Genomic DNA, 19688 nt, shown 5'->3' with positions numbered 1-19688 from the left:
TTCCCCAACCAAACTAATAAAACATCAAGACAAAAACTGTAGTGGAGGAACTTCCCTGGTGGTACAGTGTTAAGACTCTGTGCTTCCAATGCAGGGGGTGGGGGTTCGATTCCTGGTTCGGGAACTAATAAGATACCACATGTTGTGTGGTGTGGCCAAAAAATTTTTTTTTAAAAAACAAAAACATAGTGGAGCCAATGTAGTTTCTAAACACTGAAATCACTTTCCCCATAAGAATTTAACTTGCAGGGGAGTAAGAAACATAATAAATAGGAAGAAATTCATGCTTTTCAGAAATCTAATTTACTATTTCTTGTCATTAATTACTCACACAGATGTGAGAATTAATATATTTCTATGAAAGATTTCAGTTAAACTCAAAAATTTAAAAACAAAATTTTAATATTATCAAGTGGCGGGGGGGTAAAATAACACACATTGGTAACAGAAACAAAGATGTAATAGATAAATGGTAATTATAAGTTTAACATTTTTTGTTATCAAAAAATAAAATTACAGGGGAACTCCCTAGTGGTCCAAAATTAAATTACAAAAAGATACCTTTTAGTATTAAAATGTACACAATGAACCAATGAATTTCAGCTACATCTGATAAATATACATAAAAAGAATATCAAAAGCTAAAAGTGGAATAACAATAAGACATGGTTTATGAACAACTACAATTCTAACTTTCCTATACATACTTTAAAAGAATAAAAAAGTCCAGTGGAGCATTTCTAAAACAAACAACAATAAGAAAGATTAATAAAACTTTCATTTACCTGGCTATGCAACAGAATTATTTGAGGCATTTTTTAAAATAGACGCTGGGATGGATTTTATATGATTCTGTTACTCTAGAAAAGATTCCAGGAATCTATATGTTTATAGATTGATAAGAATACGCCAGTCAAAATTTGAAGACTCACTGAGATATTGTACGTACTACAAAAAAGCATGGCCACTTCAGCTTGCAGGATCTTAGTTCCCTGACCAGGGACTGAACCCAGGCCCTCGGCAGTGAAAGCACAGAATCCTAACCACTGGACTGTCATAGAATTCCCAACTTCACTTTCAATGAACTGAAACTAGCTCAAGCAACAACTGAGCACCAACTCAGCTAAATTACTGATTAGACCAAAGAGGTGAGTCTCTTATCCTTGCTCCCTGACAAAGGGAAAGACAAGACCATTCAGAAAGAAAGTATTAACTACTTTAGTCTCTTTACTGCTCTTGAATACAACTTTAAAATTACAAGACAGGGAAAGAAGTAGGAAAAGTCAAGAGAAAAAAACAGGCAAAATGGGACTTCCCTGGTGGCCCAGCGGTTGGGAATCCACCTGCCAATGCAGGGGACATGGGTTCGAGCCCTAATCAGGGAAGATCCAACATGCTGCGGAGTGGCTGGGCCCGTGTGCCACAACTGCTGAGCCTGTGCTCTGGAGCCCGCGAGCCACAACTACTGAGCCTGCATGCCACAACTACTGAAGCCCACATGCCTAGAGCCCGTGCTCCACAACAAGAGAAGCCACTGCAATGAGAAGCCCATGCACCACAACGAAGACGCAACACAGCCAAAAATAAATAAATAAAATAAATTAAATTAAAAAAAAAAAAACACAGGCAAAAGAATGAAATTCACAGGTGACCCACTTGCTGGAATGAGCAAAAAAGACTTTAAAATATTTCTCTATATTATTAAAGAATTAAGGGGGGGTTGGTGGGATGAACTGGAAGATTGGGATTGACATATATACACTAATATGTATAAAACAGATAATAAGAATCTGCTGTATAAAAAAAAGAAAAATTGAGAAAATGGACAAAATGAGCGAAAAAAAGGAGAATTAGAAAAGAATTGAAAGAACAAAGTGTAAACCTAGAAATGAAGAATAAAAAGTCTGAAATAAAAAAATAATGAATGAAGTTAGGAACAGATGGACAGAGCCGAGGAAAGGAATAATGAATTCAAAGACAGTTCAATATAAATTACTCAATCCAATTCAGAGAGAGAAAAAATAAAAACAGAGCATCAGAAATATGTGGGATAATATGAAACAATAAAGGGCTTCCCTGGTGGCACAGTGGTTAAGAATCTGCCTGCCAAAAAAAAAAAAAAAAGAATCTGCCTGCCAATGCAGGAGACACGGGTTTGAGCCCTGGTCTGGGAAGATCCCACATGCCATGGAGCAACTAAGCCTGTGTGCCACGACTACTGAGCCCGCGTGCCATGACTACTGAAGCCCGTGAGCCTAGAGCCCATGCTCCGCAACAAGAGAAGCCATCACAATGAGCACGCACACCACAACGAAGAGTAGCCCACACTCTCAACAAATAGAGAAGGCCCACGTGCACCAATGAAGACCCAACGCAGACAAAAATAAATAAAATAAATAAATAATTTTTTAAAAATGAAACAATAAAACATATGACTTGAATCCTAAGGAAAAGGAGAGAGAGCACAGGGTTGAATAAATAATGGTTCACATGTCCAACAAACAGATCCTCCTGTTCTGTGAAACACAAGCAGGATGAATATTTTTTAAATGAAAGCTAGGAATATCACAGTCAAACTGAAAACTAATGTCAAAAAGAACATTTAAAAGCAGCTAAAAAGGATACACTAGGGGAAGAAGATTAAGAATGACTGAAAATTTCATCAGAAACAAAGGAGCAAATAGAAAATGAAAATATGTCTTTAAAGTGTTAAAGGAAAAAAAAAACTAGACTTCTATACAGAACAAAACTATCATCTATACAAGAAATAGTAAAGAAAATTATACAGACAAAAGGGAAATGACTCAGATGGTACCTCAGATCTACAAGAGAAAATGGAGACATCTCAAAGGGTAAATATTTTGGTTTAAAAGGGTCTTTTCTGTGGTTTTTTTTGTATCATTTCTTCAAAAGACTATTAACTGTTTAAAGCAAAAATAACTGGTGGGGTTTATAATATAATTTGAATCACAAAAGGCAGGAGCTTGGTAAACTGAAATACTATAAGGTCTTGCACTTTCCATAAAATGGTATATAGCTGACCCTTGAACAACACACGTTTGAACTGCATGGGTCCACTTATACATGGATTTTTTTCGATAAATACAAACTGCAGTACTACACGATCCATAGCTGGTTGAATCCATGGATAATAAACCGTGGATATGGAGGGCTGATTATAAAGTTAGATGCAGATTTACAACTTCACAGGCGTCAGCATGCCTAATAGCTGCATTGTTTAAGGGTCAACTGTATATTCAGTGTTGACTGTGAATACAATGTCCTTGAAGTGGCATACTATAAACTCAAGGTTGACTGTGCAAAGTAAAAAAGGCATTTTGCAATCTTTAGAGAAACCACTAGAAATACAATAATAAGCAATATGCGAAAAACAGCGAAGATGCTATACTAAAATGAAACCCTGGAAACTCAAATGATCTCTAAAGAAAGCAAGAAAGGAGAAAGGGTAAATAAGGAATATATGGAAAAACAGAAAACAAATACCAACAAGGTAGACCTCAAGCCTGACCACATTGATAATTATTATATATTACATTTAAATGAACTTAAGTATTTAAATTAATGAGCTTACTAGATTGCATTAAAAACTCAATTACATACAGTTAAGAGACACATTTTTAAAATATAAAAACAACAGAAGAAAAGTAAAAGGGTACAGAAGAATATACCATAGAAACTCTAGTCATAACTAAGCTACTGAGGCTATATTAACAACAGAAAATATAAAAGCAGACTCCAGAACAAAGTATATTTCCAGCAATAAACATATACAATTCATAGTGACAAAGGGGATGATTCATCCAGGAGACATAACAATCCTAAACATGTATGCACCTAATAATGGGCTTCAAAATACATGAAGTAAAAATCATAGAAGTCAATGAAAAATAAACGATCAAAAACTGTATTTTTAACATACCCCAATCAATAATTGATGGAGCAAGGAGAAAATAAGTTTTTGAATAATATTAACAAACTCTACATTTATAAAGCACAGCAAATAACACAGCTTTTAAATGAAGGTGAACATTTAACAAAACAGACCATATAGTGAGCCATTAAAAAAAAAAAAAAAAAATCACAATAAATTTCAATGGACCAAAAGCAAACAAATTGAAGTTACTGGCTAAAATGCAATGAGAAAGATAGAATTCCTACTTTAATCAACAAAACAGCAGGCTAGTTATATGAATGGATGAATTTCAGACAAAGGACCAGAAATAATACATTATCCCAGGAGCTAGGCAGAAAAACCTCGAAATACACAGGCATCAGGTAGAACACTCAATGAGACTGCCAAAAATCTATTCTATCTCTACCTAACAAAGCTTAAAAAACAAGCTTCAAGATAATCAAACTGTTTTGAAAATACTTAACTACGTGCCAGAACGAAGTTTAGAAATGTGTAAAGGAATACAAAAATAGCAACACTAAACAAGTTAAAATGTACAATTTCTGGCATCCAATCAAAAGATTAATAAGCATGCAAATAAGGAAAATACGGCCCAAAATAAGGCGAAAAAAATCCATCAATAAAAAGATGCAGCAATGACACAAATAATAAAATAAGCAAATACAGTCATAAAAAAGTTACTATAACTACCTATATGTGTTCTCCAAGTTAAGGAGAGACAACAGATTATAGAAAAAAGTAGTGAATGTGACAACAGAAATAGAAACTATCCAAAATGAACTAGACAGGGGAAAAAGATAAAACATAAATAAGCAGAACTGTTTATGTGTGAGCTGTGGTATAACTTCAACCAACCTAACAGATGTGTAATTGGAGTTCCCAAAGTGAAAAGGTGACAGAAAAATATCTTAAGAAATAATGACCAAAAATTTTCCAAATCTTATGGAAACTATAATCCTACCAATCCAGGAATCTCAAAGAACCCCAAGAACAAGAAACATGGTGGGGGGGAAACTATACCAAGGTATATCAAAGTCAAAATACTTAAAACCACAAAAAGAACATTTTAAACTAAGAAATACATTTCATTCTGAGGATAAAGACTTCTCATCTGAAACAATGCAAGACAATGGACAATGGAGCAACATCTTTAAAATACTGAAAGAAAAAAAGTAAATCTAGAATTCTATACTCATTTGGAACTGCCTTTCTGGCATAAAGGGTAAATAAAGACGTTCTCAGATATAGAAGGTGAAAGATTCATCACCAGATCTACACTAAAGAAATGATAAAAGCTGTCCTTCAGGTGGAAGGAAAATTACAGATGGAATTCAAAAGAATGAATGGGGACTTCCCTGGTGGCAGAGTGGTTAAGAATCCGCCTGCCAATGCAAGGGACACGGGTTCAATCCCTGGTCCAGGAAGATCCCACATGCCGCAGAGCAACTAAGCCCGTGCACCACAACTACTGAAGCCTGCGTGCCTAGAGCCCGTACTCTGCAACAAGAGAAGCTATTGCAACGAGGAGCCCATGCACCACAAAGAAGAGGAGCCCACGCTCATCTCAACTAGAGAAAGCCCACGCGCAACAACGAAGACCCAATGCAGCCCTAAATAAATATATATATATATTTTTTTAAAACACACACGAAAGAATGAATGAAAGAGTGAATGGAAAACAAGACAATGAAGTACACCAGAAATGATAAATACATGTATATACAGAACTTTTTAAAATTCTCCAAAAAACATAATTTATTGTTTAAACCAAAATTAATAATGATTTATGGGGGGATGGTTATAACATATATAGAAGTAAAACATTTGACAAAAAATAGTACAAAGGCTGAGAGAGAAGAAATAGAAGTATACTGTTGTAAGGTTCTTATAATACTGATGAAGTAGGATAATATTACTCAAAAGTACAATGTAATAGCAATTATATTAAAATCCCAAAAGCAACCACTAAGAAACCAAACAAAATGTTCTATCTGACAAGCCAATGAGACAAATAAATGAAATCATGAAAAATACTCAATCTAAAATCATATAAATCAGTCTCACAATACAACTAGAACTCAATTACCAAAATAGCATTTGGCAAAGTAGCAATATCCAAAATACACATACACACACACACACACACACACACACACACACACACACACACACAAACATACTTCTAACAAATCAATAAGAAGAAAGAAACAATCTATTAGGAAAATGGTTATAGGCTATGAATAGGCAATTCATCAAATAAGAAACCAAGATAAACAAACAAATGAAGAAACTCTCTTTGCTAGTAATCACAGAAATACAAAAAATACAAAATGACAAAACAAAACACACACATACACACACACAAACACAAGCATCTGACAACTATCAGACTGGCAGAAACTAAAAAACAATACCAAGTGTCGATATGGTACAAACCCACAGAAGAGCAATATGGCAATATTTAATATGGTTAAAATGGGCATTCAAACCCTATGAAAAGCAATTCCACTCCTTAAATCACTAAGTATATATATATGAGCACAAGGAGACATGAATAACAATACTAAATGCAGTACTGACACTCACAATTATGAATTCAGAGCAACTTAAATGTCCATCAACAGGGGAATAGAAATGTTCATGCAATGGATTACTACAGAGAAGTTAAAATAATTAAACTAGATCTACATTTATCAGCAGGAACCTCAAAAAGTAAACAAAAAGGCATAGGTCAAAAAGATAACTACAGTTTGAAACTCTTTATATAAAATTCTAAATTATACAAACAATACTTTATATACAGTTGTAGATACAAGTATATGTTTAAAAAAAGCTTATACACGCTTGAGAAGGATCCTTCCCAACTTCATATGGTGGTTACTCTGGGAGAATGGAATGAGATGAGAGGGTTTTAAGTATAAAATAATATTTAATTCTCAAAAGGCAGACCTAAGACAAATATGGTAAAGTGTTACAATTTATTAAAACTGCAAGATAAGTCAAGAGTCTCATTATTTTCTGTACTTTTCTGTATGTTAGAAATATTCATCAAGTAAAATAATAATGCAAAGTAAAACAGGAAAACAATAATGAAAAATGCTATAATACCTATAACAGGAAGTTTGATTCTGAACTGGCTCCCTCATCAAAAAATAACAGAAAAGACCTGAGTTCTAAAACTAAGATACCTGTACTTCCTCAATTCTAACACAGAGACAAAAAAAGCATGCAAAGATTAATGTTGACACGTCAAAGGGGGAATAAGGTTAACAGCTCTCACATTCAGTATGTAAACTTACCTATCTTCAGTAAATAGCCCATACACACCCTTAAGTGAGCCTGTGGTGCAATAGCCCAGAAAGTCTCTCTTTAACCACCACCATGGAAAAAAAATTCTACTGTTCTCTTAATGTAGAAAAGGGAGAATCATTTGCTATGAGTTGTACAAGAAGGGATCAGGGAATCCAACTGCTTCTTAATCAGATCCTCAACAAATCATCCTGTTTTCAGCCTCTGCTGTATGAGCTATCTCATGCTACCAATTCCAAGGCCTTTGTTTAACAATATAAAAAGGGTTCGTTCCTAGATCTTCCTCACTGCTAGCTCAGCTTTCTCAGATGTCTTAATCTATTACTTTTCATCCATTGCTGCCATTGTCTCTTCTCCCATTCTTTGGCCTTTTAAAAGTCCCTTTACTGTCATTTTATTTTCTTTTTAACATCTTTATTGGAGTATAACTGCTTTACAATGGTGTGTTAGTTTCTGCTTTATAACAAAGTAAATCAGTTATACATATACATATATCACCATATCTCTTCCCTCTTGGGTCTCCCTCTCTCCCACCTTCCCTATCCCACCCCTCTAGGTGGCCACAAGTCACCGAGCTGATCTCCCTGTGCTATGTGGCTACATCCGACTAGCTATCGGTTTTACATTTGGTAGTGTATATATGTCCATGCCACTCTCTCATTTTGTCCCAGGTTACCCTTCCCCCTCCCTGTGTCCTCAAGTCCATTCTCTAGTACATCTGCATCTTTATTCCAGTGTTGCCCCTAGGTTCCTCATGACCTTTTTTTTTTTTTTTTTTAGATTCCATATATATCTGTTAGCATACAGTATTGGTTTTTCTCCTGACTTACTTCACCCTGTATGACAGACTCCAGGTCCATCCACCTCACTACAAATAACTCAATTTCGTTTCTTTATATGGCAGAGTAATATTCCATTGTATATATTTGCCACATCTTCTTCATCCATTCATCTGTCGATAGACACTTAGGTTGCTTCCATATGCTGGATATTCTAAATAGAGCTGCAATGAACATTGTGGTACATGACTCTTTCTTGAATCATGGTTTTCTCAGGGTATATACCCAGAAGTGTGATTGCTGGGTAATACGGTAGTTCTATTTTTACCTTTTTAAGGAACCTCCATACAGTTCTCCATACTGGCTGTATCAATTTACATTCCCACCAACAGTGCAAGAGGGTTCCCCTTTCTCTACACCCTCTCCAGCATTTATTGTTTGTACATTTTTTTGATGATGGCCATTCTGACCAGTGTGAGATGATATCTCATTGTAGTTTTGATTTGCATTTCTCTAATGATTAATGATGTTGAGCTTCTTTCATGTGTTTGTTGGCAATCTGTACATATTCTTTGGACAAATGTCTATTAACATCTGCTGCGCATTTTTGGATTCAGTTGTTTGGTTTTTTGATATTGAGCTGCATGAGCTTCTTGTAAATTTTGGAGATTAATCCTTTGTCAGCTGCTTCATTTACAAATATATTCTCCCATTCCGAGGGTTGTCTTTTCACCTCGTTTATGGTTTCCTTTGTTGTGCAAAAGCTTTGAAGTTTCATTAGGTCCCATTTGTTTATTTTTGTTTTTAACTCCATTTCTCTAGGAGGTGGGTCAAAAAGGATCTTGCTGTGATTTATGTCATAAAGTGTTCTGCCTATGTTTTCCTCTAGGAGTTTGATAGTGTCTCTCTGGCCGTACATTTAGATCTTTAATCCATTTTGAGTTTACTTTTGTGTATGGTTTTAGGGAGTGTTCTAATTCCATTCTTTTACATGTAGCTACCCAGTTTTCCCAGCACCACTTATTGAAGAGGATGTCCTTGCTCCATTGTATATTCCTGCCTCCTTTATCAAAGGTAAGGTGACCATATGTGCATGGGTTTATCTCTGGGCTCTCTATCCTGTTCCATTGATCTATATTTCTGTTTTTGTGCCAGTACCATACTGTCTTGATTACTGTAGCTTTGAGGTATAGTCTGAAGTCCAGGAGCCTGATTCCTCCAGCTCCATTTTTCTTTCTAAAGACTGCTTTGGCAATTCGGGGTCTTTTGTGTTTCCATACAAATTGTGAAATTTTTTGCTCTAGTTCTGTGAAAAATGCCATTGGTAATTTGATAGGGATTGCACTGAAGGTGTAGATTCCTTTGGGTAGTATAGTCATTTTCACAATGTTGATTCTTCCAGTCCACAAACATGGTATACCTCGCCACCTATTTGTATCATCTTTAATTTCTTTCATCAGTGTCTTATAATTTTCTGCATACAGGTCTTTTGTCTCCTTAGGTAGGTTTATTCCTAGGTATTTTATTCTTTTTGTTGCAATGGTAAATGGGAGTGTTTTCTTAATTTCACTTTCAGATTTCTCATCATTACTGCACAGGAATGCAAGAGATTTCTGTGCATTAATTTTGCATCCTCTTACTTTACCAAATTCATTGATTAGCTCCAGTAGTTTTCTGGTAGCATCTTTAGGATTCTCTATGTATAGTATCATGTCATCTGCACACAGTGACAGCTTTACTTCTTCTTTTCCGATTTTGACTCCTTTTATTTCGTTTTCTTCACTGATTGCTGTGGCTAAGACTTCCAAAACTATGTTGAATAACAGTGGTGAGAGTAGGCAACCTTGTCTTATTCCTGATCTTAGTGGAAATGGTTTCAGTTTTTCACCATTGAGGACGATGTTGGCTGTGGGTTTGTCATATATGGCCTTTATTATGTTGAGGTAAGTCCTCTCTATGCCCACTTTCCGGAGGGTTTTTATCATAAACGGGTGTTGAATTCTGTCAAAACCTTTCTCTGCATCTACTGAGATGATCATATGATTTTTCTCCTTCAATTTGTTAATATGGTGTATCACATTGAGTAATTTGCGTATATTGAAGAATCCTGGCATTCCTGGGATAAACCCCACTTGACCATGGTGTATGATCCTTTTAATGTGCTGTTGGATTCTGTTTGCTAGTATTTTCTTGAGGATTTTGCATGTATGTTCAACAGTGATATTGGCCTGTACTTTTGTTTGTGACATCTGTGTCTGGTTTTCGTGTCAGAGTGATGGTGGCCTTGTAGAATGAGTTTGAGAGTGTTTCTCCCTCTGCTATATTTTGGAAGAATTTGAGAAGTATAAGTGTTAGCTTTTCTCTAAATGTTTGATAGAATTCGCCTGTGAAGCCATCTGGTCCTGGGCTTTCGTTTGTTGGAAGATTTTTAATCACAGTTTCAATTTCCGTGCTTATGACTGGTCTGTTCATATTTTCTATTTCTTCCTGGTTCATTCTCAGAAGGTTGTGCATTTCTAAGGATTTGTCCATTTCTTCCAGGTTGTCCATTTTATTGGCATACAGCTGCTTGTAGTAATCTCTCATGATCCTTTGTATTCCTGCAGTGTCAGTTGTTACTTCTCCGTTTTCATTTCTAATTCTATTCATTTGAGTCTTCTCCCTTTTTTTCTTGATGAGTCTGGCTAATGGTTTATCAATTTTGTTTATCTTCTCAAAGAACCAGCTTTTAGTTTTTTTGATCTTTGCTATTGTTTCCTTCATTTCTTTTTCATTTATTTCTAATCTGATCTTTATGATTTATTTCCCTCTGCTAACATTGGGGCTTTTTTTGTTCTTCTTTCTCTAATTTCTTTAGCTATAAGGTTAGGTTGTTTATTTGAGATGTTTCTTGTTTAAGGTAGGATTGTATTGCTATAAACTTCCCTCTTAGAACTGTTTTTGCTGCATCCCATAGGTTTTGAGTCACTGTGATTTCATTGTCATTTGTTTCTAGGTATTTTTTGATTTCCTCTTTGATTTATTCAGTGATCTCTTCGTTATTAAGTAGTGTATTGTTTAGCCTCCACGTGTTTGCACGTTTTACAGATTTTTTCCTGTAATTGATATCCAGTCTCATAGCGTTGTGGTCAGAAAAGATACTGGATACAACTTCAATTTTCTTACATTTACCAAGGCTTGATTTGTGACCCAAGATATGATTTATCCTGGAGAATGTTTCATGAGCACTTGAGAAGAAAGTGTATTCTGTTGCTTTTGGATGGAATGTCCTATAAATTTCAATTAAGTCCATCTTGTTTAATGTATCATTTAAAGATTATGTTTCCTTGTTTATTTTCATTTTGGATGATCTGTCCATTGATGAAAGTGGGGTGTTAAAGTCCCCTACTATGAATGTGTTACTGTCGATTTCCCCTTTTATGGCTGTTAGCATTTGCCTTATGTATTGAGGTGCTCCTATGTTGGGTGCATAAATATTTACAATTGTTATATCTTCTTCTTGGATCGATCCCTTGCTCATTATGTAGTGTCCTTCTTTGTCTCTTCTAATAGTCTCTGTTTTAAAGTCTATTTTGTCTGATATGAGGATTGCTAATCCAGCTTTCTTTTGATTTCCATTTGCATGGAATATCTTTTTCCATCCCCTCACTTCAGTCTGTATGTGTCCCTAGGTCTGAAGTGGGCCTCTGGTAGACAGCATATATATGGGTCTTTTTTTTGTATCCATTCAGCCAGTCTATGTTTTTTGGTTGGATCATTTAATCCATCTACATTTAAGGTAATTATCAATATATATGTTTCTATTACCATTTTCTTAATTGTTTTGGGTTTGTTATTGTACGTCTTTTCCTTCTCTTGTGTTTCCTGCCTAGAGAAGTTCCTTTAGCATTTGTTTTAAAGCTGGTTTGGTGGTAATGAGTTTTCTTAACTTTTGCTTGTCTGCAAAGGTTTTAATTTCTCCGTGAAATCAGAATGAGATCCTTGCTGGGTAGAGAAATCTTGGTTGTAGGTTTTTCTCTTTCATCACTTTAAAATGTCCTGCCACTCCCTTCTGGCTTGCTGAGTGTCTGCTGAAATAGCAACTGTTAACCTTATGAAGATTGCCTTGTATGTTGTTTGTTGTTTTTCCCTTGCTGCTTTTAATATTTTTTCTTTGTATTTAATTTTTTATAGTTTGATTAATGTGTCTTGGCCTGTTTCTCCTTGGATTTATCCTGTATGGGACTCTCTGTGCTTCCTGGACTTGATTAACTATTTCCTTTCCCATATTAGGGAAGTTTTCAACTATAATCTCTTCAAATATTTTCTCAGTCCCTTTCTTTTTCTCTTCTTCTTCTGGGACCCCTATAATTCGATTGTTGGTGCATTTAATGTTCTCCCAGAGGTCTGTGAGACTGTCCTCAATTCTTTTCATTCTTTTTTCTTTATTCAGCTCTGTAGTAGTTATTTTCACTACTTTATATTCCAGGTCACTTATCCGTTCTTCTGCCTCAGTTATTCTGCCATTGATTCCTTCTAGAGTATTTTTAATTTCATTTATTATGTTCTTCATCACTGTTTGTTTGCTCTTTAGTTCTTCTAGGTCCTTGTTAAACGTTTCTTGTATTTCCTCCATTCTATTTCCATGATTTTGGATCATCTTTACTACCATTATTCTGAATTCTTTTTCAGGTAGAGTGCTTATTTTCTCTTCATTTGTTAGGTCTGGTGGGTTTTTACCTTGCTCCTTCATCTGCTGTGTGTTTCTCTGTCTTCTCATTTTGCTTAACTTACTGTGTTTGGAGTCTCCTTTTCGCAGGCTGCAGGTTCATAGTTCCCATTGTTTTTGGTGTCCTCCTCCAGTGGCTAAGGTTGGTTCAGTAGGTTGTGCTTCCTGGAGGAAGAGACTAGTGCCTGTGTTCTGGTGGATGAGGCTGGATCTTCTCTTTCTGGTGGGCAGGTCCACATCTGGTGGTGTGTTCTAGGGTGTCTGTGACCTTATTATGATTTTAGGCAGCCTCTCTGTTAATGGGTGGGGCTGTGTTCCTGTCTTGCTAGTTTTTTGGCATAGGGTGTCCAGCACTGTAGCTTACTGGTCGTTGAGTGGAGCTAGATCTTGCCGTTGAGATTGAGATCTCTGGGAGATTTCCACCGTTTGATATTACGTGGAGCTGGGAGGTCTCTGGTAGACCAATGTGTTGAACTTGGCTCTCCCACCTCAGAAGCACATCCCTGACGCCTGGCTGGAGCACCAAGATCCTGTCATCCACATGGCTCAGATTAAAAGGGAGAAAAAAAGAAAGAAAGATGATGAAATGAAATGAAATAAAATAAAATAAAATGAAATAAGATAAAATAAATTTATTAAAATAAAAAATAATTATCAAAAAAGATTTAAAAAGTAATAAAAAAAGAAAGAAGGGAGCAACCAAACCAAAAAACAAATCCACCAATGATAACAAGTGCTAAAAACTATACTTAAAAAAAAAAGGGACAGACAGAACCGTAGGACAAATGTTAAAAAGAAAGCTATACAGACAAAATCACACACAGAAGCATATGCATACACACTCACACACACACACACACTATATATATATATATATATATATATATATATCTCACTGCTCCCAAAGTCCACCTTCTCAATTTGGGATGATTTGTTGTCTATTCAGGTATTTCACAGATGCAGGGTACATCAAGTTGATTGTGGAGATTTAATCCATTGCTCCTGAGGCTGCTGGGAGAAATTTCCCTTTCTCTTCTTTGTTCGCACAGCTCACAGGGGCTCAGCTTTGGATTTGGCCCCGCCTCTGCGTGTAGGTCACCTGAGGGTGCCTGTTCCCCACTCAGACAGGACAGGGTTAAAGGAGCAGCTGATTCGGGGTCTCTGGCTCACTCAGGCTTGGGGGAGGGAGGCGTATGGAATGCAGGGCAAGCCTGCGGCGGCAGAGGCCAACATGACTTTGCACCAGCCTGAGACGTGCCGTGTGTTCTCCCAGGGAAGCTGTCCCTTGATCACAGGACCCTGGCAGTGGCTTGCTGCACAACTGTGCTTGCACACAGGCTTCTTGGGGGCTGCAGTAGCAGCCTTAGCATCTCATCCCCGTCTCTGGGTTCCGCACTTTTAGCCGCGGCTTGCGCCCGTCTCTGGAGCTCCTTTAAGCAGCGCTCTTAATTCCCTCTCCTTGCGTACCAGGAAACCAAGAGGCAAGAAAAAGTCTCTTGCCTCTTAGGCAGGTCCAGACCTTTTCCAGGACTCCCTCCCGGCTAGCCATGGCACACTAGCCCCCTTCAGGCTGTGTTCACACAGCCAACCGCAGTCCTCTCCCTGGGATCCGACCGAAGCCGGAGCCTCAGCTCTCAACTTCCACCCATCCCAGGTTGAGCAGACAAGCTTGTTGGGCTGGTGAGTGCTAGTTGGCACCGATCCTCTGTGCGGGAATCTCCCCGCTTTGCCCTCTGCACCCCTGTTGCTGTGCTCTCCTCTGTGGCGCCAAAGCTCCCCCCCTCCGCCACCCACAGTCTGCGCCCATGAAGGGGCTTCTAGTGTGTGGAAACCTTTCCTCCTTCACAGCTCCCTCCCGCTGTGCAGGTCCCATCCCTATTCTTTTGTCTCTGTTTCTTCTTTTTTCTTTTGCCCTACCCAGGTACATGGGGGAGTTTCTTGCCTTTTGGGAGGTCTGAGGTCTTCTGCCAGCATTCAGTAGGTGTTCTGTAGGAGCTGTTCCACATGTAGATGTATTTCTGATGTATTTGTGGGGAGGAACGTGATCTCCACGTCTTATTCTTCCACCATCTTGAAGTTCCTCTCTACTGTCATTTTAATAGCATTAAGGGAGCAAGACTGTTTGTTCAGTCTATCATAGAGAAGTATTTTTATATCACTTATCACTATGTGAAAATATTTACTTTAGTTTATCTCCTCAGCTACTCCACCCTATCCCCCCCAACACACACACACACACACACACACACACACACACACACACACACACACACACACACATAGCAGAATCCTGTCTTTTCCACTACACTTAACACAACATCTAGCACACGGTAGATCCTAATAGAAAACTATGTTTAAAATCATAGGAGAGTCTTGGCAACAATTTTTGGGATATGACACCTAAAGCAAAAGCAAAAAAATCAAAAATAAACAAGTATGACTATATCAAACATACAAGCTTCTTAAAAAAAAAAAAAAACATACAAGCTTCTGTACAACGAAGGAAATGATCAACAAAGTGAAAATGCGACCAATGCAATGGGAGAAAATATTTGCAGATCATATATCTGATAAGAGGTTAATATCCAAAATACTGTATATAAAGAATTCATATAATTCAATAGCAAAAAAAACCCCAAATAATCCAATTTAAAAATGGGCAAAGGATTTTCCAAATAAGACATTCAAATGATCAACAGGTACATGAAAAGGTGTTCAACCTCACAAATCATTAGGAAAATAGAAATCAAGACCACAAGGAGGGGGATTCCCTGGCAGCGCAGTGGTTGAGAGTCCGCCTGCCGATGCAGGGGACACGGTTCGTGCCCCGGTCCGGGGAGATCCCACATGCCACAGAGCAGCTGGGCCCGTGAGCTATGGCCACTGAGCCTGCATGTCCGGAGCCTGTGCTCTGCAACGGGAGAGGCCACAACAGTGAGAGGCCCTCATACTGCGAAAAAAAAAAAAAAAACCCACAAGGAGACATCATGTCACACAGGTTACAATGGCCACCATCCAAAAGACAAGAAAGAACAAATGCTGGTGAGGATGTGGAGGAAAGGAAACCCTTGTGCACTGCTGGTGGGAATGTAAATTGGTATAGCCACTATGGAAAATAGTATGGAGGTTCCTAAAAAAATTAAAAGTAAAACTACCATATGATCCATCAATCCCATTTCTGGGTATATATCCAAAGGAAACTAAATTGCTATGTCAGAGCAATATCTGCACCCTCATGTTCATGCAGCATTATTTACAATTTCCAAGATATGTTAATAACCTAAGTGTCCATCAATGCATGATTGGATAAAGATGTGGTATATATACAATGGAATACTATACAGCCATAAAAAAGAAGGAAATTCTGCCACTTGTGACAACATGGATGGACTTTATGAGCAGTATAAATGAAATAAGTCAGAAAGAGAGACAAGCACTACATGATCTCACTTACATGTGGAAGCTTAAAAGAAGAAAACAAAAAAACTAAAAACACCAAGCTCACAGAAAAAGATCAGATTTGTGGTCACTAGAAGCAGGGGATGGGGGAATTGAATGAAGGTCAAGAAGCACAAACTTCCAGTTTTAAGATAAATAAGTACTGAGGATATGATATACAACATGATGACTATAGTTAACACTGCTGTAAAGTATATTTGAAAGTTGCTAAGAGAGTAAATCCTAAAAGTTCTCATCACAAGGAAAAAAACTTTTTCTTCCTCTTTTTTCTTGTATCTATATGAGATGATATATGTTAAGTAAATTTACTGTGGTAATCTTTCACAATATATGCATCAAGTCATTATGCTGTATACCTTAAACTTACATAGTGCTATATATCAATTACATCTCAACAAAACTGAAAGAAAAAAATAAATTAAAGATAAAGTCCCCCCACCCCCCCACCAAAAACACAGGAGAAATTCCCACCACAAAAAAGACACAGCATGGTAGACTCATTTTGGTCAGCTCAACCTCACCTACTCCTTCCTCCTCCTAAGAGATTCTCATTCTATTAAGTGGTATCCAGATCCAGGCTATGTTAATCAGAATCTATCTACAGAATTTTTTAAAATCAAGCTACAAAGCTCTTTTTCTTCTTTGATCAAAAAAACATAAATATAAATGAAGAAGTACAGGTGACCACATTATCCACCACATAATAAAAATCCGAGAAAAGAAAATCAGACCTGTCCTAAAGAAACAGTCATGAAAAGTAAAAAAGAAAAACTCCCAACAACATTCAAGTATGATTTCATTTGCATATAGTCTCCAGAGAAGTGATGGTTCCAATCTTCCCAACATTTGGTTGTTAAGCTCTTCCTTTTTATGTGTGTAAGCTACTCAGTCCCTTATTCTGTCAATTTATATCCCCTTTTTGTTTAAGCTAGGTCAGGGTGGGTATTTGCTTGTGCTAAGGTATATATTCTTTATAATGAAGCATACTCAATTCCTAACGAACACATGCAAATTCCCATTTTATATTGTTTACATTTATTTACCAGAAATAAATGCAATTTTTCATTTATTTAGATTCCGTTACATGAAACAGAATATAATTTCTTTCCAGTTCCCATCTTTCTAAATACCCTTAGTTAAGCCACAGACTGCTGCTACTGCCAATCAACACCTGCTGGAAGGATTTTATGTAGGCAGAAATAATCACTGTTTTCTCCTCCAAATCCCATATGTGAAGAGGGGAAGATTCACTAGAAGAAAAAATAACCAACGTAATTGTTCCCTTTTAAAATGAAACTGTACTTTCTCATGATCTTAACATTCAGCTTTTGTTAATACAAACTGGCCATTGCCAGTAAGTTGTATTATAAGGAATTTGTTCTTTCTTTGAATTGAAAAAGGGGAACCTGTTAGAAGTGGTAGCTTGCAGATGTTTCTTATTGAATAAAACTGGATGGACTGAGTAATCCTACCCTATTATTTTTAAACATTTCTAGATCTTTTTCAATGCAACTGACAGAGCACCATTTAAAACAAAATTTTTTAAAGTTCAGGGGCCACTTACTGCTTCCAGTTGTTTCTTCTTCTGCACTAGTAACTCCAACATGAGGTTGACATTGGCCAAATCAAGATTATCTTGGTCAGTTCCCAACAAATCCTGAAATATTTGCCATCTGTGGCCATTCTAAAAACAAAGAAAAGAAGAAACACAAAAACTTCCTAAGACAATTGTTTTAGAGAGTCAAAAATAAATGTTTGCTACTTCCTAATATGCTTATTAGATAACATATCAAAAATAAACCATGACATTCCAACCTATTCCTTCCCCAGCTAGTGGCTCCCCAATGCCTTCTAATTATAATTTAATCACTATTTCTCCCCTAAATAAATTTAAACAATGGATATGAAAGGCATATTTAAGACATGTTAAGTCAGCATCTCTAAAGGTATAATTCTCTTCAAAATAAGTGTCTGGATTTTAATTACTTGTCTAACCATATTTGCAACTTTGTATTTGGTAAGGTATTAATTTAAGCTCATTTGCTTCAATAATTTGGGCTAATCCTCTTAAACTGAGAGTCTTTTTTTTCAAATTACCACCCATAGTTTCACCCTGCCATATAATTCTTCAAATGTAATATATTACAAGCCAACTCTGACTCTATGTAATCTCACTAGACCTTTCAAAAGATAAGAGTAAATTTTAGACAATGCAGGTAAGAAAGTTCTTTATTGAATAGAATAATCTTAAATCTCCTTTAAGAAAAATCAATAATATGCTAAGCTTTAATACCTAATTAATATTAAACCAATAAAAACAGCAAATTGAGATTTATTAAAAATAGTAGTAAGAGTTGAAACATACGGTGCTACTCACTGAGTGGTCCAATTTGAACCTCTTTTCCTCAAATCTTTGCTTCTGTTTGAGAATGAGCTCATTCACTGAAAACAGAAACAAAACAAAAAGCACACAAAATCTATATTTTTATTAAATGTATCGTCCAACTGTTCTGTTTAGATGGATTCTATTTAACTTTAAAAAGTCCCAAACCTTAAAAAATGCTAAGCAGAAAATGCTAAGTTTTTATTTTATTTCAAATTAGAAACAGTTTTGCCGCAGCTACTACTACTACAACTACTATTATTACCACTACTATTACTACGAGAGGAGACTTCTTCAGAATATGTACTTTCTCTTACATGTCTCAATGATGACACTATCAGCACTTGGAGAAAGACAAGTCTTCACTGTATGAGATCGTCCCATGCTCTACAGGGTAACTGGCCAATTCTATGAGGTAGGCACTAAAGATTTTTATTTGTTGTTCTTTTTGTTTGTGACTTTTCCATAAATATCATGGCAAACACTGTCAGTTACCTATTCATAAACCATTCTAAGCTTTTTTAAAAATAAAAATAGGATTTTTTTCCAAATGTCAGAATGCCAACTGTCACATACTTTCAGAGAGGCTAGATCCTTCACTGGCCCCATGGTATGAATCTTGACTAACCTAAGCCAATCTAGTCATACACTCTTGCCAGCAATTGACGGAGGGTTAACTATGTGACCTAATTTTGACCAACGGTATGCTGTCTTTCAGAAGAGAAGGATAGAAGAAAACAAGTTCTTTTTCTCCCTTCATTAAGGGATGATATCTGGAACTGCTGAAAGCCATCTTGCAATATTGAGGGGAGCTAGCCAAAGAACCAACACATCTGCTGGAGACAGAAGGCCAGAAAGATGGAAAGAACTTGATAATATCACTGAGATACCAACTTAACCAATTCTAAAAATTCTTTTTGTATAAATCAATACATTTTCCTTAAAGTTCAAACCACTTTTAATTGGATTCTTTTGTGTTTAACACCCAATTGATAAAAAAAATAAACTGATAAAGAAAAGGACAACTAGCACTAAGCTTGTTACCTTATTAGCCTTTAATTTATAGACATTATCCTATGGGTTATTCTTCACATTTTAGAGATGAGGGAATATTAG

At 36.5% G+C, this 19688-nt stretch overlaps 1 protein-coding gene across 4 annotated transcripts in view; it reads right to left on the bottom strand.

The window, feature by feature from the left end:
* Nucleotides 1–19688, bottom strand: part of COP1 (COP1 E3 ubiquitin ligase) — a 260115-nt gene that overhangs the window by 186700 nt on the left and 53727 nt on the right. For 3 of the 4 annotated variants that reach the window (XM_082834460.1, XM_082834458.1, XM_082834457.1), the window contains exons 4-5: nt 18555–18631; nt 17754–17873 (exon numbers count right to left, since the gene is read on the bottom strand). In XM_082834460.1, coding sequence (XP_082690586.1) covers nt 17754–17873; nt 18555–18631 — 197 coding nt within the window. The remainder of the gene's footprint in view (nt 1–17753; nt 17874–18554; nt 18632–19688) is intronic. The other variant, XM_082834459.1, reaches the window with a different exon arrangement.

This window comes from Leucopleurus acutus (assembly GCF_964270905.1).
Source record: "Leucopleurus acutus genome assembly, chromosome: 2".
Taxonomy (NCBI): Eukaryota; Metazoa; Chordata; class Mammalia; order Artiodactyla; family Delphinidae; genus Leucopleurus; species Leucopleurus acutus.
Note: the sequence above shows the minus strand (reverse complement) of the source record. Positions and strands in the feature narration are given on the sequence as shown.